This window comes from Mobula hypostoma, chromosome 10 (genome assembly GCF_963921235.1).
Source record: "Mobula hypostoma chromosome 10, sMobHyp1.1, whole genome shotgun sequence".
In the NCBI taxonomy this organism is placed as follows: domain Eukaryota; kingdom Metazoa; phylum Chordata; class Chondrichthyes; order Myliobatiformes; family Myliobatidae; genus Mobula; species Mobula hypostoma.
The window spans coordinates 1,036,477-1,059,685 of NC_086106.1; the positions used below are offsets into that span (position 1 = coordinate 1,036,477).

General features: G+C 41.9%; 1 protein-coding gene across 2 annotated transcripts in view; it reads right to left on the reverse strand.

Annotated features, from left to right (window-relative positions):
- Positions 1 to 274: 274 nt before the first annotated feature.
- Positions 275 to 23,209, reverse strand: part of zgc:162698 (Transmembrane protein 87A-like) — a 72,949-nt gene continuing 50,014 nt past the window's right edge. For both annotated transcript variants that reach the window (XM_063059868.1, XM_063059867.1), the window contains exons 16-21: positions 20,545 to 20,648; positions 13,675 to 13,748; positions 10,928 to 10,989; positions 7,573 to 7,625; positions 4,082 to 4,112; positions 275 to 2,307 (exon numbers count right to left, since the gene is read on the reverse strand). In XM_063059868.1, coding sequence (XP_062915938.1) covers positions 2,266 to 2,307; positions 4,082 to 4,112; positions 7,573 to 7,625; positions 10,928 to 10,989; positions 13,675 to 13,748; positions 20,545 to 20,648 — 366 coding nt within the window. In that variant the 3' untranslated portion in view covers positions 275 to 2,265. The remainder of the gene's footprint in view (positions 2,308 to 4,081; positions 4,113 to 7,572; positions 7,626 to 10,927; positions 10,990 to 13,674; positions 13,749 to 20,544; positions 20,649 to 23,209) is intronic.

The following is a 23,209-nucleotide window of genomic DNA, read 5'->3' on the forward strand; positions in this document are numbered from 1 at the left end:
CTGAGGCACACCGCTACACACCGTCCTCCAATCTGACACACAGTTATCCACCACCACTCTCTGGCATCTCCCATCCAGCCACTGCTGAATCCATTTTACTACTTCAATATTAGTGCTTAATGATTGAACCTTCCTAACTAACCTTCCGTGTGGAACCCTGTCAAAGGCCTTATTGAAGTCCACATAGACAACATCCATCGCTTTACCCTCATCAACTTTCCTAGTAACCTCTTCAAAAAATTCAATAAGGTTTGTCAAACATATCAATGCCAAATATTTGCAGATTCTTTAATTTTTTTTTTAACAAATATGATTTATTGATATTCACAGATGCAGTTCATATATGCTTATAATACCGTAACAAAGAAGAATCAAAGCTATTTAAGAATGTACCACAAATCTTAATGTAAACATTTGGGAATCTGTATATACAAAGAGTTATAAAGTTAGGATCATGGTAATAACTGGAGAACCACGTCAACTTTCATAATGGTTGCACCAATCTCAGTCCAATCTTGACAAAGATCAGGCTTTAGAACTCAAAAATTCAAGCAGAATAAACCTTCAGGTTGGTACAAATAGATATGTGAGAGTTGTACCATCACTCTATTGACAAGTGCCCACAGCATCTAGCTAAACAACAAGCATCTTGACAAATCTTATTAGGGACAAACTACACAGGCTGTTTGGAAGGAACCAGATTAAACTACATCAATTAACCAAGCTAAACTACAGATCCCTATAAGGGACACGTTTACAAGTCAAAGTTCAAAGCATCAGAATTTGAACCAATCCCAATCAGAACTGCTTATTGACAACTATACAGTTCCTCAAACTCTTGAGTAATATAAAAAGCCTTCTAAGATAATTTAAAGTCTGTTTTAAACAAAGCAGTGAATAACTTTGGCAAGGTTATCATGACCTTTGTTGTAGGGAACCTCAATTTAAAAACTAAAAGAGAAATAGAATGATTCAAATGGAATATTTGAGGCTTATCTTAACGTCCTAAACTTAAGAGTGTGTGGCCAGCTATTCAACCAGAAATCCATGGTCAATGCAGCAAGCATGTTCCTGGATTTGACAACAGAAATCTGTGGTCAGAATCCCTGTGAGTTGTCACCCTTCTCACTCAGAGCTGGGTTGGAAAATCAAAGCACCACAGCAACCCACACTCAGATTTCTAGAGCAGGCTAGGAAAAAACTTCACATCTATAATGGTTTCCCTTAAATGTCCAGGAGTGCTTGTAGTAAGGCGAGCAAATAAAATACAAGCTGCACTGTGCTGTTAAAACCAACAGCACGATCTTAAATATTACATGTGGTGCCTGCTGCATATGTATTGGCTGTCCACCGCAAACCCGCTTGGGGAAAACTTCAACATGTGAAGGATTGAATTACGGGTAGTTTGAGGCACTACAGACCTTCAATGTGGTCTGAGGATGAGCAATAACTACCTTGCAATCTATTGTACATGTCATCATCTGCTCCACCCTTGTTCACAGTAAACCTGATGACGGGCTATTTTACAAGGATGGCATAAACCTTGAAGCCAAAGGTGCAGCAGGGCTGTATTAAAGTCACAAAGTATAACCTAAATTGAGGAAAAAACTTGTCAATTAATCTCAGCTTTTGGTTTGGACAAGATATTAACTGAAAGTGCACATATTTAAAATTACATTAGGAATACGCAACAATTCCTAATTGAGTCTGCTTTTTTATGTGGGGTTAAATCAGAAGAAAGATACCTCTTGGAAGCTTGCAGATGAAAATGGCTGCCTTTCTTCTTATTAATATATACTTTAAATTGTTTAAGTTATTTTCATATAGGCAGACATGTGAGTATCATGTTACAAATATTCAGCCTAACAACCCTTCTTTGTAAGTGCGGTTGATTTTGTATCACCAAAATGGTGCTGAAATGTCAACATGACTGATTTGCTTGGTTTGATTTTGAATTTTGTCCATTCCCAACAAAAATAAACCCCTCCTCCTTTCCACTCTGCTTGTGGCACCTCATAGAATTCAGACCACCTTACAACTGGAGGGGGAAAAGGTAGGTTAAAAAAAAAATCATTCAATAGTGCGACTGGGTGAAGCATTTGAAATTTTAAAAAAAGTTGCAAAAGGTCACCTCACAGAGAATGTTTTGCACATTCTTTCCTTTTTATCTGCATTTTATGAAAAAAATGTCCGAATTGTTTATCCACTCCATCAGTGTTTTCGTATTGCTAAGTAACAGTTTGCCTGTAAGTGTGCTTCATGCAGTTATTCCATTTTGGAGATTTCAAACTTGGTCGTCATTATTTCCTGAAACAAGACAGAAAAAGAATAACTTTTAAATTAGGTACAAATAAAACTGTAAATGCTGTGAAATCCAAACAAAAACTGCACACTCAGCAGGCCAGGCAGCACTCATTGAAAATTCTGTGAGATAAATCCATTTTAAGCCATATTAACCAAATTGCTTTGAATTACCTGATAATTTAAATCCAAGGAACATTTGGCAGAAAAATTACAGAAAACTTTTAAAATATCGCACTGATGACAGCAAATTCTGAAACTGGTAAAGGAACATAGAAAAACATGAACAGTTCAAGATCAAATTTGTGACTTTGCTAAATGAGGGAACAGTATTGGTGTCTTCTACATTTCAAACTTTTTCTTTTGTTTTGTGAAACTTCAACCACCCACTGCACCCAAAGGATTAATTAAAGCAGTGCTCAAATCTTCCACTGCAGAGTCATTTCCCACACAAAAGAAAGATTTGACTGCTTTAGTAGCGTACTTAACTGCAAATCCAAGTACACAATAAATTGAACAGAAATTCAGCGGGAACCCCAAATTTGCCCCGCTATTAATATGATAATGACTGAGCGCTATAATCCAACATTAATCCTATTACGAGAGGTCTGGGCCCTGTATCCACAAGTGCTTCACAGATACTTTGTAAAAGCAGGAAATGGGAGTGATGTTGATGCTTTGTTAAGACAATAGATTGAATTGAATTGATAGACAAAAAAGAGAATATTATGCAAACAGCATACACAAAATGCTGGAGGAACTCAGCAGGCCAGGCAGCATCTAGGAAAAGAGTAGTTGATGTTTTGGGAGTCCTTCTGAAGGGTTTTGGCACGAAACGTTGACTGTACTCTTTTCCTAGATGCTGCCTGGCCTGCTGAGTTCCTCCAGTATTTTGTGTGTGTTACTCGAATTTTCAGCATCTACAGATTTTCTCGTTTGATAGTTATGCAGATGTACTTATGGCATATTGTAAATAAAGGTTTCAGTGCAAATAAATTCAATGACTGTAGATACCATAGTGGAGTTTAAGGAACACTTACATAGGCATATGACTGTGCAGAGAAGGGAGACACACAGTCCGTGTGCGTATGATTGTGCAGAGGAGGAGGAAACACAGACCGCGTGTGTATGATTGTGCAGAGAAAGGAGGGACATGGACCGCCTGCATATGACTGTGCAGAGAAGGGAGACGCACAGTCCGCGTGCGTATGACTGTGCAGAGAAGGGAGACACACAGACCGCGTGTGTATGATTGTGCAGAGGAGGGAGGGACATGGATCGTGTGCATATGATTGTGCAGAGAATGGAGAGACACAGACCGCCTGCGTATGATTGTGCAGAGAATGGAGAGACACAGACCGCCTGCATATGACTGTGCAGAGAAGGGAGAGACACGGACCGCGTGCATAAGAATTCACAGAGAAGGGAGAGACATGGACTGTGTGTAGAGTACAGAGGGATGTGGACCATGTGCTAATGTGCTTTAGTTTAACATTGTGAAATGAAGGGCCTATTCCCATGCTGTTGTAGTGTTCTATGTTCGAAGTATCCCCTCACTATCCAGTGTGTGCCATTTTGTCATCACTCGGACTTGGTTAAGGTCACTAATTTAGAACACAGTAAAGAGCAAGCTTTAGCCCTTTCTGCTTGCAGGACTGACTAGACGCGTGGTGCCTTTTTCAAACATATTCAATCTGGCACAAAGTCATTGGGCAAAACTCAACTGGGGACAGATACTCTAACAGCCTACAAGACCAGCTATAAAGTGTAATTATATTACCTCATCTGAATCCAATAGGGTTGGTAGTGTACTGGAAAATAAAATGAATTTGTAAATGAAGATTAATCTCTTGCATATCAAACAAGGAAAAGCTGTTTGGTTAAAGACTACATTATTGTAAAGCACTGTACAATCATTTCCAAAAACACTGCAGTAAACTTTTACAACTTTCAGCTTCTTCTGAAGACACACACACACACACACACCCACCCACCCACCCACACACACACACAGTGCAATCTCAGAGTCAGGTTTAATATCACTGTCATGAAATTTGTTGTTTTATGCCAGTAGTATAATGCAATACATAAAAACTATAAATTACAATGAGAAATAATGTTTAAAAAAGTAAATAAGTGAAAAAAAAATAAGGTAGTGTTCATGGGTTGGTTCATTATTCAGAAATCTTGACAGCAGAGGGAAGAAGCTGTTCCTAGAATATTGTGTGACTTCAGGCTCCTGTACCACCTCCTCGATAGAAGAGAGCATGTACTGGGTGGTGTGGGTCCGTAATGATGGACACTGCCTTTTGAAGATAAGTGTTGAGGGGCCAGTGCCCATGGTGGAGCTGCCTGAGCTTGCAACCTCCTGCAGCTTTTTCCAGCCTTGTGCAGTGGCCCCTCCGTACCTGACGGTGATGCAACCTGTTAGAACGCTCTCCTCAGTATATCTGTAGAAATTTATAGCACATAGAACATAGAATAGTACAGTACAGGCTCTTCGGCCCACAATGTTGTGCCAACCCTCAAACTCTGCCTCCCATATAACCCCCAACTTAAATTCTCCATATACCTGTCCAGTAGTCTTTTAAACTTCACTAGTGTATCTGCCTCCACCACTGACTCAGGCAGTGCATTCCACGCACCAACCACTCTCTGAGTAAAAAACCTTCCTCTAATATCCCCCTTGAACTTCCCACCCCTTACCTTGAAGCCATGTCCCCTTGCATTGGGCAGTGGTGCCCTGGGGAAGAGGCGCTGGCTATCCACTCTATCTATTCCTTATTAGTTTGTACACCTCTATCATGTCTCCTCTCATCCTCCTTCTCTCCAAAGAGTAAAGCCCTAGCTCCCTTAATCTCTGATCATAATCCATACCCTCTAAACCAGGCAGCATCCTGGTAAATCTCCTCTGTATCCTTTCCAGTGCTTCTACATCCTTCCTATAGTGAGGCGACCAGAACTGGACACAGCACTCCAAGTGTGGCCTAACCAGAGTTTTATAGAGCTGCATCATTACCTCGCGACTCTTAAACTCTATCCCTCTACTTATGAAAGCTAACACCCCATAAGCTTTCTTAACTACCCGATCTACCTGTGAGGCAACTTTCAGGGATCTGTGGACATGTACCCCCAGATCCCTCTGCTCCTCCACACTACCAAGTATCCTGCCATTTACTTTATACTTTATTATCGCCAAACATTTGATACTAGAATGTACAATCATCACAGCGATATTTGATTCTGCGCTTCCTGCTCCCTGGATTACAAATATTAAATATTAGAAATAGTAAAAATTAGTAAATACTAAACATTTAAATTATAAATCATAAATAGAAAATAGAAAAATGGAAAGTAAGGTAGTGCAAAAAAACCGAGAGGCAGGTCCGGATATTTGGAGGGTATGGCCCAGATCTGGGTCAGGATCCGTTCAGCAGTCTTATCACAGCTGGAAAGAAGCTGTTACCAAATCTGGCCGTATGAGTCTTCAAGCTCCTGAGCCTTCTCCCGGAGGGAAGAGGGACGAAAAGTGTATTTGTACTTTTCCTTGGAGTTTGTCCTTCCAAAGTGTACCACCTCACACTTCTCTGGGTTGAACTCCATCTGCCACTTCTCAGCCCACTTCTGAATCCCATCAATATCTCTCTGCAATCTTTGACAACCCTCTACACTATCTACAACACCACCAATGTTTGTGTCGTCTGCAAACTTGCCAACTCACCCTTCTACCCCCACATCCAGGTCGTTAATAAAAATCACGAAAAGTAGAGGTCCTAGAACCGATCCTTGTGGGACACCACTAGTCACAACCCTCCAATCCGAACGTACTCCATCTAGAATGACCCTCTGTCTTCCGCAGGCAAGCCGATTCTGAATCCATCTGTCCAAACTTCCCTAGATCCCATGCCTTCTGACTTTCTGAATAAGCCTACCGTATGGAACCTTGTCAAATGACTTACTAAAATCCATGTAGGTCACATCTACTACACTACCTTCATCTATATGACTGGTACCTCTTCAAAGAACTCTATCAGGCTTGTTAGACACGATCTACCCTTCACAAAGCCATGCTGACTGTCCCTGATCAGACCATAATTCTCTAAATGCCCACAGATCCTATCTCTAAGAATCTTTTCCAACAGCTTTCCCACCACTGACGTAAGGCTCACTGGTCTATAATTACCCGGACTATCCCTACTACCTTTTTTGAACAAGGGGACAACATTCGCCTCCCTCCAATCCTCCGGTACCATTCCCATGGACAATGAGGACCTAAAGATCCTAGCCAGAGGCTCAGCATTCTCTAGTCTTTCGTGACATACTAAATTTCCTCAAATTCTTAATGAAATAGAGCCTCTGTCGTGCCTTCGTTGCAATTGCATCAATATGATGGGCCCAGGACAGATCTTCAGAGATGTTGATGTCCAGGAACTTGAAACTGCTCACCTTTTTCACTGCTGATCCCTTAAAAACTAGTGTGTGTGCTCCCTCAACTTCCCCTTCCTGAACTTACTTACTGTCCATTACACCACTGGTGTTTAGGGCAGCAATGAAGTTCCTCCATCTCGGACGTGCTCAGGGTTTCCTTCATCATGCCAGGAGCTTCCTCTTGGTTTTCACTACCTTTGTGTTGGGGGGGGGGGGGTGGAGACTCAGGAATACCATTGCTCTCAGATGTAGAAAGATTCTTCATTGCTATTTCTATAACAGTTTTTGGTTTACTAGTCAGGGTTGTTAGCTTAATACAACATTCTGCATTGCTACTGATTTTTGATATTGATAGAGGAATTTTCGACTGAACTGCATTAGTGAAATTCTTTAGCTTTATACCATTTTACACTGTAACTCTACACATTGAGTTCTATTGTTAGTTACCTGGCTTAAAAACACTTATGTATAAAGTTATTGTGACATTCCACAGGGTCTTATAATCAGTCTATAGTGACGCAGGAAGTGTGCAATAAATTCCCTCTTGCTATCACATAAGTAGTTGGTTAGATTGTGCCGCAGATGTTGCTACATGGTTAAATATCTACCTCAACTCCTTTGTTCTCAGTTCTATCGTACACCAGTCCTCTTAACAGTACAATGTTACTGCACTGGCACATCAGCCCCGACAAGCTGAGGTTATCTGAAGTGGATTTTGAAGTTACCATCTGCCCCAGAATTGAGAGTTCAGACACCTGCAAGTCATAACCCCTCAAATTATGATTATTAAAATGGGAAATGCTCCAAAGGAGGATGCTGATACTTGAACTATGAACAACTTACACATCAGTTAGTGAGGATGGGATATTTTCTTCAACCCATTTGAGGTCTTCATCCTGTAGAACAGGAAGCATTTATATTACAGCACATTTCAGTAATCAATAGTCAACAATTATAACTTCATTTGAATTAAAAGTAAAATAGGCTTCAATTATGCAGATAATTTCTTAACTGTAAATTTTATCCATGTTAAGGGAAGGCAGTAAATCTCTGTGAGAAATCACTACCAGTATTGAGTGTACAAGAAGTCTGGTCTCGTGTGATTAGTTTTGCCTTTTAAGACGATATCATCGAGAAAAAAATGACAGTTCAGTTTTACTGTGGCTTGAGATCTTTCCTTTAATTTTGGATTACTGTTGTGCTATGGTTTTACAGTTATTCAAAATCAGCCAAAACATTCCATTTTTCCACCAACACATTCGGTTTCATTGTACTTTTTTTACTAGCTGGAGCAATTGTGAACTTGTCGTTAGAAAATGGCCAGGCTTGTTACGATACAAATTGTCTCATCAAATCAATACATTGTGAAAACATTTACACTGGAAATCCATCGCAGAGCTTTGTAGACACACTGAATGAACTCCTGGCCCAAACAAATGTGACACTTTTGACTTTGCCAAAACCAGCTTTAAGACAGTCTACAAGCTTGTGAAGAACAGGAGGATGACTGGAATGATGGTAGAACTGCTCAGGGATAAACTAATGCTTGCTTCCATATCCATTGGCAGAATAAGTGAACCTATATCAGTATCACTACAATGTCAACACCCTTAAGTTTGACGCATCCCAGTCTATCACAGGCATGGCCCTCCTCAACTCTGTAGACAGCATTTACAGAAGGTGTAGCCTCAAGAAGGCAGCAAGTCATCAAGGATTTACACTATCCAGGACATGTCCTCATCTCACTGCTACTGTCAGAAGCCTGAAGTTTCACACCACCAGGATCAGAAACAAGTTTCTTAAATCCAATAGATTATTGAACCAACCTGCATAACCCTAACGGTATACCTCAGCAATGGAAAACAATAGATGTGTCTCTGACCATGTCTTCTATTTTTACTGATGTCTCGTTTACCCCCAGTCTTTCCCACTATCTCTTCATTGTAGTGAGTAGTTTGTATCTGTGTTGTCTGTACTTGCATGCGTGTGATGCTGCTGAAAGTTTTTCATTGTACTTGTACCTAACCATACTTGTGAATGTGGCAATATATAAATACACTTAAACAACAGGAATTCTGCAGATGCTGGAAATTCAAGCAACATACATCAAAGTTGCTGGTGAACGCAGCAGGCCAAGCAGCATCTATAGGAAGAGGCGCAGTCGACGTTTCCTGACGAAGGGTCTCGGCCTGAAACGTCGACTGCGCCTCTTCCTATAGATGCTGCTTGGCCTGCTGCGTTCACCAGCAACTTTGATATAAATACACTTAGTTGGCTCCAACAGGCTCCAACGTTCTTTGCATATCTGACACAAGACCTTTGGAACAGATGTAATATTTTGACCTGAACAAAGGCAAGGGGTTTCCAGGACAGGAAGCAATTTAATGGTAATTAATAGAACACTATAGGAGTAGTCAAGAACCTCAAGTTCATTTGTTGGGGGTGCACAGAAATCTATCCTCCCACACCACCCCGCTACCCTACCCAATTACCTCCTGCCACACCTGTGGCAGAGCAGACGAGTCCTACACTGACCATCTCAGAAACGGAATAGCAGCAAATCATCCTTAACCACGATGACTGTCTAAATTGACAAAAACTTGACAGTCTGAACCAAGGAGGTTGAAATACATTTCTGCGCATTATGAAAACATCAACAGGTACCTTGAAGTGATTACTTTGTGACGGAACATTGCAAAGGTGGGAAGATTTTTTTCAGAAGCTTACAATGAATCAGAAATATCAGCCTGTTAGCTGCTAAAAGATGTGCAATCTCTAATGTAACAGAAAATACTTTCTTCCTAAACTGCCCATGTAGAACACAAGGTCTACTCATTTAATTATAAACTGAGGTTGTTCAACATCATTTTGTCTAGTCTAATTAAAACACTGAGTGCCCTTGTGATACTGAGCGTTTGTTTATCTAATATACTGTAGAACTCTCCAATTCATTCCAATCCATTGATAACAAATGAATTAAACAGGGGACTGCTTGTATTAAATGGGAAAAGAGTGCCTTCTTCCCAAGATACAAGTCAAACAGCATTTAGAGCCAAAGTTAATTTTATCAGTCATTCTACTGAAAACCGGCAGAAGGCAATGGCAAACCACCGCTGTAACTTGCCTCGTACGCGGTTCCCCACTACGTCAGAGAGGCGTGGAGGGAAATCGTCTGCTAACCGGAGAAACTCCGGATGCGACTTACCTTTCCCTACTGAAAACACTTGGTTAGCACCCAGATAAAAAAGAATACTAAACAAAGTAATCAGGCATGTGCCAAGTTGCATCTCCAACTGGTAAGGAAGCCGCTGAGCATCAGACCAGAAGTCCATACAAGGGACAGTGAGAACAGCTGAGATATCATAGGGGTCATCCATCCAGCAACGTTTATCAGAAGCGCTGGGTATGCAGGATCCTTAGTATTATTAAGGATCCCACTCATCCATCCAGCATCCTCCGACTTTCTACCATCAGGCAGCAGACTCCAATGCATAAAAGCAAGAACTGTCAGGATGGGAAACAGCTTTCCCCCGCCCCAGGGCCATTAGGCTTCTGAACTCCCTGTCACATTGCACTCGAAGTGTCACTGGTTAATCTGTTCCATACCTTATAATATTTAATTTACGCACTTTAGTTTGTTATTTATGTGTGATCCATCTGTAGATTTTATCCTTACCTTCATAAGTTATTGTGTATTATATGCGTTATGTGTACTACTGTGTTTTACACCCTGGTTTGTAGAAACATTGTCTCATTTCTATATACTGTACATTATATGGTTATATACGTTATGTACATGTACATATTTAAATGACAAACTTGACTTGACCTGAATTCAGGACTTTAGTCGTGCGAGTTGAACACAGGTTTGCATTTACTGGATGTTATTGCTATTTATATAATTAGACATTTTTAAATTTACTTTTTGTAAAGTTGTTATGCAGTATTATAACTTTACATTTGCCAGTGATGCAGAGGTTTAAGGGAAGTACAGGAAATGGGACTGGTTAGTTAAATCAGGGAAGCTTGGGAACTGGGATCCCAGAATGGGAATGTGGCAACATCACCTGAAGAGCCAGATGCTAAACGACAGGGGTTCCTGAATAACTGGCAAGTGAACTTCGGAATTTTACTGCGAATAGCGGTAACAACATGCATGATAATCATTAAAACTAAAGATGAACAGGTGCTCACTCACCATTCTGTTGGATTTGACTGTACCATTAGACTCTGATTTCACTGTTCTTATCTTTATTCCCTCTGCAGAAGACAGTGATTAACATCAATGCTTAAAAGACAATTCGAGACATATACTCAGTGGCCACTTTATTAGGTACACCTGCTCATTAATGCAAATACTTAATCAGCCAATCACTTGGTAGTAATGCATGAAAGCATGCAGGCATGGTCAAGACATTTAGTTGTTGTTCAGAACAAACATCAGAAGGGGAAAAACTGATCTAAGTGACTTGGACTGTGGAATGACTGTTGGCTTGAATATCTCAGAAACTGCTGATCTTTTGGGATTTTCATGCACAACAGTCTCTAGAGCTAACAGAGAATGGTGTGAAAAACAAAAAAAAAACATTCGGTGAGGGGCAGCTTTGTGGGCAAAATGCCTTATTGATGAGAGAGGTCAGAAGAATGGCCAGACTGGTTCAAGCTGACAGGAAGATGACAGTAACTCTGATAACCATGCATTAAATCAGTGGTGTGCAGAACAGCAGCTCTGAACACACATGTCGAACCTTGAAGTGGATGGACTACAGTAGTAGACAACTGCACTGGGTTCCACTCCTGTACCTAATAATGTGGCCACTAAGTGTACTGCACATGTACTATCCATGTAATTTAATTCTCTCAGCAGTGATTGACAATTTTTTTTTAAAAAGCTTCCTGGTTCGAATAGTCCTCCAGTAATAATTGTCTAACAATTCCAAGTATATAACGCAATACTATTAGTTAACAATGCTAACGGCAAGGCCATTTTTAGCACAGTAATTGTTCCATGGAAATAACATTCTTGATCTTCCACTTTCACAAAAGCAGGACTTCTACTACTACTACATCGACTCAGGCCTAGGGGGCCGGCATCGGGCAAAAAGCATAAGGCACGAGGACTTCAGAAATGTAATATCATTGCAATATTAAAAAATACCTGGCAGCCAGTTAGCAGTGAGAAGGTATAAAAGACAGCAAGCTGAATGAAGTACCAGGTAACTATGGTTGAGGAATAAATACCAGCTCTGGTAACCACTAGTTATTATTCCTTTCTAATAATGCGACCAGTGTTAATACAGTAACCATGACAACTCAGCAGTATCAAGTGATCTTGCAGGGCCAGAAATACAAACCGCTTAGAACAGTTACTTAACATAGGCTGCACAAGAGAGTCAACAATGAAGTAACAGTAATGGTAACCAAACTTCAAATAAAGATACTGTCAGGAAAATCAGATTCCTCGCCTTTAGGTTCAGTAATAAACAACAATTTTAGACTATTATTAAGAGAGCAGGGAGAGGCATTACAAGCACAGAGAGCCTGACGAGAAGAGACAGAGAGGCATAGCGTTATACAGACATGCAGGGCTGTAGTTAAACTTTAAAAGAAATGAAGAAGTCCTTTTATATAAGAAACGGGTTATAGTGAGAAGAGAAATAAAATAATACAAAAGGTGGCTTGCAAAGGATTACAAAGATAACAGAATATCCCAGTACAGTGCTTTCAGTCTGAACAAACCACACACAAGGGTAATTAACGATCCGTAAAGTTATCTGAAATGATAACAACCTAACTGTAAAAGTAATCTCCAGAATTGACCGATTAATCACAGAATTATGAATTAGGAACAATTTGAGAAGCCACTGGAGTCAATTAAATCATGCAGGACAGACTAAAACTCGAGCTTCATGAGATAAAAAAGAAAGATGAGAAGTAACATTCTCTGAGTCTCGGTATTTTCATTTGGACACGCAGGACTGAAACCTTTGACCTAATAAATTGGAAATAAGACAGCAGTTATCTAATTGTTTGGAGAGGAAATACATCTTCCTTGGCATCCAAGGCCTCAACTGGACTGAAGACTAGATGTTACTATGGTGGTAAGAGGTAACTAGAAACAGTTTAAAGTCATGAAGCGTCTATAGAAAGATTTGGCCAAGAGATCTATGTCATAACAATCAATTGCACACTCCTCTATATCTGATTGACTCATTGAGGTTCACCCAGACCCAACAATTTGAATGGTAGGTGCAAAACCACCGAGTACACTGGCAGAGACTACCGCAGGAGAAGGATTGAACTTGGGACACTTTGGAATGAGCCCAGACATTTGATCTTTGGTGGGTTATATCTGAGGTCAAGTCATGAGTTTTATTTAATAGCTAGGAAAATGAGTTAAGTGTAAAGCCACTGACAGTTACGCGAGTTAATGGAAGGCCTGTATACTTTAAGTAATCAAGAATTAATAAAGCTAGAGCGATAGTAAATTTTACTTTTTGAGTATTTTGGGGTGCTATGGTAGTGTAGCAGTGAGTGCAATACTTTACAGCACCCACTGATCAGGGTTCAATTCCTGCCGCTGTCTATAAGGAGTTTGTACATTCTTCCTCAAGACCAGGTGCGTTTCCTCCCACAGTCCCAAAGTAGTACAGGTTAGTAGGTTAATCGGTCACATGGGTGTAATTGGGAAGCTTGGACTTGTTGGGCCAGTAGGACCTGTTATTGTGTTGTATTTCTAAATAAGTCTCCCTCATCACTTAACCCTTTATATAAATGAGCAACACACCTTATTGCTGACTTTGGGACCTCTGACAGTGCTTTAACATAGTTAAAATTACTATATTTCAAAGTTATTGCATTTTCTGTGAAGTGCTTTGGGATTCTACAAGCTCACTAAATAAGCAAACAATTTTATGTATTGTTACATAGTTTAACCAAGCTCACCAAAAGCCTCACTGATCAATTGTTCTTCTTCCTCCTCCTCATCAACATCGTCTACCAAGGGAGAGTAAGCGTATCTGAAAAGTAAAGACAGGATAGTGATATTTGACACTGAGCAGCATTTAATAGTGTCAAGCATGTTCCCTGTAACACTCACTGAAAAACAAATGTAACAGTCAGAAAGCATAGAACAGGATCAATATAAATGATTGTGTCTGTTCCAGCTCATTAAAAACCTGCTCAGTTGTTTCTCAAGGAACTGTAAACTATTCTTTCTGAAGTGTTCAAATCCCTTTTGCAAGATTTTACTAAATTTAATTCCGCACATCTTCATAGAAAAGACGAGCACAGAAACAGGCCCTTCCGCCCATCTAGTCCATGTCGTAATCACTTATACTGCTTACTCCCATCGACCTGCACTGGGACCATAGCCTTCTATACCCTTACCATCCACGTAACTATCCAAACTTCTCTTAAATATTGAAATTGAACTCACATGGACCGCTTGTGCTGGCAGCTCATTCCACACTCGCACAATCCTCTGAGTGAAGAAATTTCACTTCATATTCTTTTTAAACTTGTCACTTTTCACCCATAAGCCTTGATCTCTGGTTGTAGTCCCACCCAACCTCAGCGGAAAAGCCTGCTTGCATTTACCCTACCTATACCCCTCAAAATTTTGTATACCTCTATCAAATCTCCTTTCAATCTTCTATGCTCTAAAGAACAAATGGACCGAGGCACGACTGCGCAGGCTTGTGGACATCAGTTAGACCGGCGGGAAGCATTTAAAAAGTAGACAGTTTCATACAGCGGGCATCAGAGGAGCGGGTGATGGGAGTAGAGGGAGACAGAGTAGGAGGGCTTTGGTGATAATGGGTCAAGGCGAGGTAAGTTACTTGTGGAGAATAGAAATAGAAAGTATGTCTGTGAGGCTGGTGTTCTGTACTGGATGTCAGATATGGGATGTCCTGGAGACTCCCAGCCCCCTGGATGGCCACATCTGTGGCAGGTATGTTCAGCTGCAGCTCCTTAGGGGCCAGGTTAGGGAACTGGAGATGCAGCTCGATGACCTTCGTCTGTTCAGGGAAAGTGAGGAGGTGATACAGAGGAGCAAGTAGTCACACCGGGGCCTCAGGAGACAGATAAGTGGGTAACAGTCAGGAGAGGGAAGGGCACCCCAATGGGTGTCCCCCTGAACAATAAGTAGTCCTGTTTGAGTACTTACCTGGGGGAAGCAACAGTGGCCGCGCCTCTGGCACAGAGTCTGGCACTGTGACTCAGAAGGGTAAGAAAAGGAAGAGGACGGCGGCAGTGACAGGGGACTCTTATAGTTACGTGGGCAAACAATTCTGTGGAGGCAGGAAAGAAACACGGATGGTAGTTTGCCTCCCAGGTTCCAGGGTCCGTGATGTTACTCACTGCGTCCAAGATATCCTGAAGTGGGAAGGTGAACACCCAGAGGTTGTGGTACATATTGGTACCAACGGCATAGGTAGGAAAAAGGAGGAGGACTACAGGGAGTTAGAAAAGAAGCTGAGAAGCAGGACCTCAAAAGTAGTAATCTCAGGATTATTGCCTGTGCCACATGACAGTGAGTACTGGAATAGAGTGAAGTGGGGATAAATGCGTGGCTGAGGGATTGGAGCATGGGGCAGGGATTCAAATTACTGGATCACTGAGACCTCTTTTAGGGCAGGTGTGACCTGTACAAGAAGGACAGGTTGCACTTGAATCCAAGGGAGACCAATATCCTGGCAGGAAGTTTTGCTAAGGCTATTGGGGAAGAGTTTAAATTAGAATTGTTGGGGGATGGGAACCGAACTGAAGAGAAGGAGGAAGGGGCAGTTGGCTCACAAATAGAGAAAGCTTGTAGGCAGTGTGAGAGGGAGGGTAGGCAGGTGATAGAAAAGGGATGCGGTCAGACTGATGGTTTGAGATACGTCTATTTTAATGCAAGGAGTATCATGAACAAAGTGGATGAGCCTAGAGCATGGATCAGGACTTGGAGCTATGATGTTGTGGCCATTACAGAAACTTGGATGGCTCAGGGGCAGGAATGGTTACTTCGAGTGTCAGGCATTAGAAATTTCAGAAAGGACAGAGGGGGAGGCAAAAGAGGCGAGGGCATGATACTGCTGATCAGAGATAGTGCCACGGCTGCAGAAAAGGAGGAAGTCATGGAGGGATTGTCTACTGAGTCTCTGTGGGTGGAAGTTAGGAACAGAAAGGGTTCAATAGTTCTACTGGGTGTTTTTTTTTTATATAGACCACCCAATAGTAACAGGGACATCGAGGAGCAGATAGAAAAACAGATTCTGGAACTGGCAGTAATAACAGGGTTATCGTGATGGGAGATTTTAATTTCCACAACATTGATTTGCATCTCCCTGGAGCAAGGGGTTTAGATGGGGTGGAGTTTGTTAGGTGTGTTCAGGAAGGTTTCTTGACACAATATGTAGATAAGCCTACAAGAGGAGAGGTTGTACTCTATCTGGTATTGGGAAATGAACCTGGTCAGGTGTCAGGTCTCTAAGTGGGAGAGCATTTTGGAGATAGTGACTACGATTCTATCTCCTTTACCATAGCATTGGAGAGGGATAGGAAGACAAATTAGGATAGCGTTTAATTGGAGTAAGGGGAAATATGAAGCCATCAGGCAGGAACTTGGAAACATAAATTGGGAACAGATGTTCTCAGGGAAATGTACAGCAGAAATGTGGCAAATGTTCAGGGAATATTTCCACAGCATTGGGCACAGGTACATTCCAATGAGACAGGGAAAGGATGGTAGGGTACAGGAACTGTGGTGTACAAAGGCAGTTGAAAATTTAGTCACGAAGAAAAGAAAAGCTTACAAAAGGTTCAAAAAACTAGATAATGATAGAGATCTAGAAGATTATAAGGCTAGCAGGAAGGAGCTTAAGAATGAAATTAGGAGAGCCAGAAGGGACTATGAGAAGGCCTTGGCGAGCAAGATTAAAGAAAACCCCAAGGTATTCAACAAGTATGTGAAGTGCAAGAGGATAAGGCGTGAGAGAATAGCACCAATCAAGTGTGACAGTGGAAAAGTGTGAATGGAACTGGAGGAGGTAGCGGAGGTACTTAATGAATGCTTTGCGTCAGTATTCACTACGGAAAAGGACCTTGGCGATTGTCGAGATGACTTACAGTGGATTGAAAAGCTTGAGCATATAGAGATTAAGAAACAGGATGTGCCAGAGCTTTTGGAAAGCATCAAATTGGATAACTCACTGGGACCGGATGAGATATACCCCAGGCTACTGTGGGAAGTGAGGGAGGAGATTGCTGAGCCTCTGGCAATGATCTTTGCATCATCAATGGGGACGGGAGAGGTTCCGACAGATTGGAGGGTTGCAGATGTTGTTCCCTTATTCAAGAAAGGGAGTAGAGATATCCGAGGAAATTATAGACCAGTGAGTCCTATTTCAGTGGTTGGTAAGCTAATGGAAAAGATCCTGAGAGGCAGGATTTATGAACATTTGGAGAGGCATAATATGATTAGCAACAGTCAGCATGGTTTTGTCAAAGGCAGGTTGTGCCTTATATTATATTCCGTCTAGGCAGCCTCCAACCTGATGGCATGAACATTGACTTCTTTAACTTCCGCTAATGCCCCATCTCCCCCTCATACCCCATCCGTTATTTATTTATATACACACATATTCTCTCTCTCCTTTTTCTCCCTCTGACCCTCTGACTATACCCCTTACCCATCCTCTGGGTTTTCCCCCCCTCCCCCTTTTCCTTCTCCCTGGGCCTCCTGTCCCATGATCCTCTCATATCCCTTTTGCCAATCACCTGTCCAGGTCTTGTCTCCATCCCTCCCCCTCCTGTCTTCTCCTATCATTTTGGATCTCCCCCTCCCACTTTCAAATCTCTTACTAGCTCTTCCTTCCGTTAGTCCTGACGAAGGGTCTCGGCCTGAAACGTCGACTGTACCTCTTCTTAGAGATGCTGCCTGGCCTGCTGTGTTCACCAGCAAATTTGATGTGTGTTGTGCCTTACGAGCCTGATTGAATTTTTTGAGGATGTGACTAAACACATTGATGAAGGTAGAGCAGTAGATGTAGCGTTTATGGATTTCAGCAAGGTATTTCATAACATACCCCATGCAAGGCTTATTGAGAAAGTAAGGAGGCATGGGATCCAAGGGGACCTTGCTTTGTGGATCCAGAACTGGGTTGCATACTGAAGGCAAAGAATGGTTGTAGATGGGTCATATTCTGCATGGAGTTTAGGAGGGATGACAGCACCTAACAGCGACTCCTCTGCTTGCATCTTCGGAAACAGCTCTACTTCTATCCTTAATATCTTTATTTTTCCCTTTCAGGGTTTTTTTGAAGACCCTGACCTGGAGTTACACGCAGGTTTCGGTTCTTTGCGGGAATGGGACCCGTTCTCGGGGTTCCATGACTGGCTGCTATTCGACATGCAAAGGGTTTGGTCTGAGAATCTCAATCATGTCTGTAAGCCTAAGATCTTGGGGCTCTGGAAACGGGCCGATCGAGGGTTGGTGTCACGGCAGGAGACTTGTGTATCTTTGGGAAGGGTGGAATATCTTTAACCGTGGGCCCAAAGACCTGAGGTCTTTGCAATCTTCACACACAGACTTCAAAAAAAGCGAAGAAACGGACTTTTAAGATCGTAAACCAGCGGGTTGTTGTTATGTCTCCCGCTCGCTGTGCAAATGGGGGGGACACTTCCCTCTCCCTCGTTAGGGAGAGAGAGAACCTGTGGTTTGTCGAATTTCGGATGAAATGCAAAACTTTTGGGGTAACTTTGGTCTGTGTCTTTGCTATTGCTAAGCACATGCTTCGTCTTGGTGATGGTACCAGTGCGCGGTTTTTTTCGGCTGGTGGGGGGAGGGGGGATTGTTGCTTGCTGCCGCTTATGTGTGGGAGGGAGGAGCTGGGGGGGGGACTTTGGAGTTCTCACATTTAACTGTCTGCACTTCTCAGTTTGCAGTGTGGATGTTTGCAAAGAAAAAGCATACATTGTATACATTTCTCTGACATTAAATTTGACCTTTGAACCTTTGAATTTGGTGACCAGTGGTGTGCCTCAGGAATCTGTTCTGGGACCCCTTCTCTTCATGATTTGAGGAAGTGGAGGGGTGGGTTAGTAAATTTGCTGATGACACAAAAGTTGGGGGTGTTGTGGATAGTGTGGAGGGCTGTCAAGAGATTACAGCAGGGCATTGATAGGATGCAAAACTGGGCTGAGAAGCGGCAGATGGAGTTCAACCCAGATAAGTGTGAGGTGGTTCATTTTGGTAGGTCAGATATGATGGCAGAATATAGTATTAACGGTAAGACTCTTGGTAGTGTGGAGGATCAGAGGGATCATGGGGTCTGAGTCCACAGGACACTCAAAGCTGCTGTGCACGTTGACCGTGTGGTTAAGAAGGCATACAGTGCATTGGCCTTCTTCAACTGTGGGATTGAGTTTAAAGAGCTGAGAGGTAAAGTTGTAGCTCTATAGGACCCTGGTCAGACCCCACTTGGAGTACTGTGCTCAGTTCTGGTCACCTCACTACAGGAAGGATGTGGAAACTATAAAAAGGGTGCAGAGGAGATTTACAAGGATGTTGCCTGGATTGGGGAGCATGCCTTATGAGAATAGGTTGAGTGAACTTGGCCTTTTCTCCTTGGAGCAACAGAGGATGAGAGGTGACCTGATACAGGTGTATAATATGATGAGATGCATTGACCGTGTGGATAGTCAGAGGCTTTTTCCCAGGGTTGATATGACTAACATGAGAGGACACAGTTTTAAGGTGCTTGGAATTAGGTACAGAGAAGATGTCGGGGCAAGTCTTTTTCAAACACAGAGTAGTGAGTGCGTGGAATGGGCTGCCGGCAACAATGGTAAATGTGGATACAATAGGGTCTTTTTCGAGACTCCTGGATATGAGCATGGAGCTTAGAAAAATAGAGGGCTATGGGTAACCTGAGGTAATTTCTAAAGTAAGTACATGTTCGGCACAGTATTGTGGGCTGAAAGGCCTGTATTGTGTTGTAGGCTTCTCTATGTTTCTAATAAAGTCCTAACCTATTCAATCTTTCCTTCTAACTCAGGTCCTCCAGTCCCGGCAGCATCCTTGTAAATTTTCTCTGTACTCTTTCAACCTCTGAACATTTTCATTGAGTACCTTCCTCAGGCTACCACTTCAAATCGTGATAGACGTTTTCAATAAGCATACATTTGAGCAGAGGCTCTATATCTCTGCAGAGTTATGTGGAACTTGGCTGTAGGACTGGTGAACCACTGGAAACAAATTTGAGGAAAGAACTTGAAGCCACACAGGATTCTGACTGCACAGTTAATTGTGCTGGAATGAGATCCTCAACCCCTCCAACACCCTACCATTAGTTCACTGATTGACAAGAAACCACAGAGTCAGAGAGTAGTGGATCCAGCTCAACACATCACAGGCACATTCCACCCCACTATCAAACGCATCTTCACGAGGTGCTGCCTCAAAAAGGCAAGATCTAAAGATCCCCACCAGCGAGGCTATGTTAACTTGGGGCAGGTGGTACAGAGTCCCATGTCATAACTATCTTCTGACCACTTGCTTCCTTAACTAACTGACACAACCCTAATCACTACCTCAGCATAGTAACACTATGACTACTGCACTACAATGGACTTTTAAGATTCTAATTGCATTCTTTCTTGTATAGTTTATGCAGAATTTATGTTTTCCTTGAGAATGTTGTGCCTCCAATGCCATGTGCTTTGCATCTGGACGTGTACTTTTGTATGTGACAATAAAATGAACTCTTTGACATTGGTACTCAATATGCCAATGTCAATACTAAACTGTACTAACACCACAAAACTTACCTCTGGTTATTTGCAGATGGTCTCCACAAGAACATTATTACAAGCAGCAAAACCGAGAAAAGAAAATGCCAAAATGCATCCTCTATCCACCGTTCCCGCCAATCCTGGGGCAAAAAAGAGACAGGCATTTATATAGCGAAAAGTCTTAAAACATTAGAAGCACTTAGCAAATGTAAGAGAACTACTCTGCACACAATAAGCACCATAGGTACCACAGAGATGAATAACCAGCTAGCTTATATCTTTGATGGTACTGCTTAAGAGGAATGACAGTCACAATGAAAGAACACCTTCTCTTCCAATGGCTCTGCTTTTTCTAACATCAGGCAGAGTTAATATCAGGAAGCATTTCTTCACATAAAGGCATCTGGAAAACACATCCCGAAGTGGGCAGAGAGACTAGCAGATTCAAAGTTCAAAGTAAATTTATTACCCAAGTACGTATATGTCTCCATTTTGAGATTCATTTTCTGGGGATTTACAGGAAAATAAATAAAATAGAAGTTATGAAAAACTATACATAAAAGGCTGACAAACAACCAATGTGAAAGACACATTGGACAAATAATGAAAAATAAACAAATAATATCAAGAGTACGAGTTTATATAAGCTATGGAATCAGTTCAGTGTTGAAGAGAGTGAAATTATCCACACTGGTTCAGGAAACTGATGGTCATAGGGTAGTAATGGTGGGAATAGCAGATAGAGAGATTTGAGGTGAGTGAAGATAGCCACACTGGTTCAGGAGCCTGATGGTTGTTGGGTAGTAATGGTGGGTATAGCAGATAGGGAGATTTGAGGTGAGTGAAGATAGCCACACTGGTTCAGGAGCCTGATGGCTGTTGGGTAGTATTGGTAAGAACAGCAGATGGTGAGAGGTTTGTTGATTAACTATAAACATTTAAGCTGAGATGGAAGAATTCTGAGGCAAGGCATTGAGGAATGTAGTTTCAGGTAACCCAAGATCTAAATGAAGAAACAGGCCGTGGAGCTACCTTGTTCCGAGGAATGCCACCTCAAAGGATGATGCCCTCTGTTTCACACTGCTCACGTTGGAAGCTAGCACTTTCCACACGGGACGTGAGACTTGAGCACAAAAACTCAGTCTGACACATGGAAGGAGTATAACACTACTGAAGATGCTGTCCCTGAAATGATTCGTTACAACTACTATCTTACTGCATCTCTTGGTTTACGTGAAATATCATGCTAAATTTGAATGGAAGCCATATCAGTGTTGTCTTGCCAATATTACTTCAACACTACTTGTTGAAATGTGCTGTGTGGACTGATAACCTCAGTGACTCATCATCATTATGTGCTCTGTCATATGATGTGGAAGATCATGGTCTATGACCATAATTGTTCTTGGCAATGTTTTCCACAGAAGTGGTTTGCCATTGCCTTCATCTGGGCAGTGTTTTTACAAGACAGGTGACTCCAGCCATTATCAATACTTTTCCGAGATTGTCTACCTGGCATTAGTGGTCACATAACCAGGACTTGTGATATGCACCAGCTGGTCATACAACCATCCATCACCTGTTCCCATGGCTTCATGTGACCCTATGTTTCAGAAATACACCACTGGTTGTAATGTTTTGGAAAGGATGTGTAAGGTGTTGTGTTCATGCCCTTTTTATGTACTCAGTTCCAAACTTGAGTTTGAACCCATACACCTCAGAAAACGTGATTTACTTGTATTTGGAAAAACATGGACTAAGGGGAAATCGGCATGGATGTGCACAGGAGGACATAGCTCACGAATATGATTGAGTTTTTTTTATATAAAGAAAGTGAAGATGTTAAGACAGTGGATGCTATTGCCATGGACTTCAGTAAGGCATTTGACATGGTAGGCTGGTCCAGAAGATTTATGTCACAGGGTTCCACAGTAACTGGAAACAACTGATTTAGTCATAGAAGATAGAGTGTAGTGGTGGAGGGGCATTTCTGATGGAGGTCTGTGACATATGGTGTTTCACAAGGAGCTATATATTAAAATAGTTTTGAACTAAAGCTCCTACATCATTCAGAATCAGGTTTATTATCACCAGCATGTGACGTGAAATTTGTTAATGTAGCAGCAGCAGTTCAATGCAATACATAATCTAGCAGAGAGAAAAAAAATAACGAGTAAATCAATTACACAAACACAAGGAATTTCAAGCAACACACATAAAAGTTGCTGGTGAACGCAGCAGGCCAGGCAGCATCTATAGGAAGAGGTACAGCTGACGTTTCAGGCCGAGGCCCTTCGTCAGGACTAACTGAAAGAAGAGTAGTAAGAGATTTTAAAGTGGGAAGGGGAGGGGGAGATCTGAAATGATAGGAGAAGACAGGAGGGGGAGGGATGGAGCCAAGAGCTGGACAGTTGATTGGCAAAAGGGATATGAGAGGATCATGGGACAGGAGGCCTAGGGAGTTTACAGAGATCAGTGATTGTGGTTCAATTCCTATCGCTGCCTGTAAGGAGTTTGTACCATCCCGTGACTGCGTATGTTTCCACCGTGTGCTCAGGTTTCCTCCCACATTCTAAAGACTGAGTTAGGGTTAGTGATATACTGGTGCCAGAGCTTGGTGACACTTGTGGCCTGTCCAGTATGATTTGATGTGATGCAAACAATGTATTTCATTATGTTTTTATTTTACGTGTGACAATTA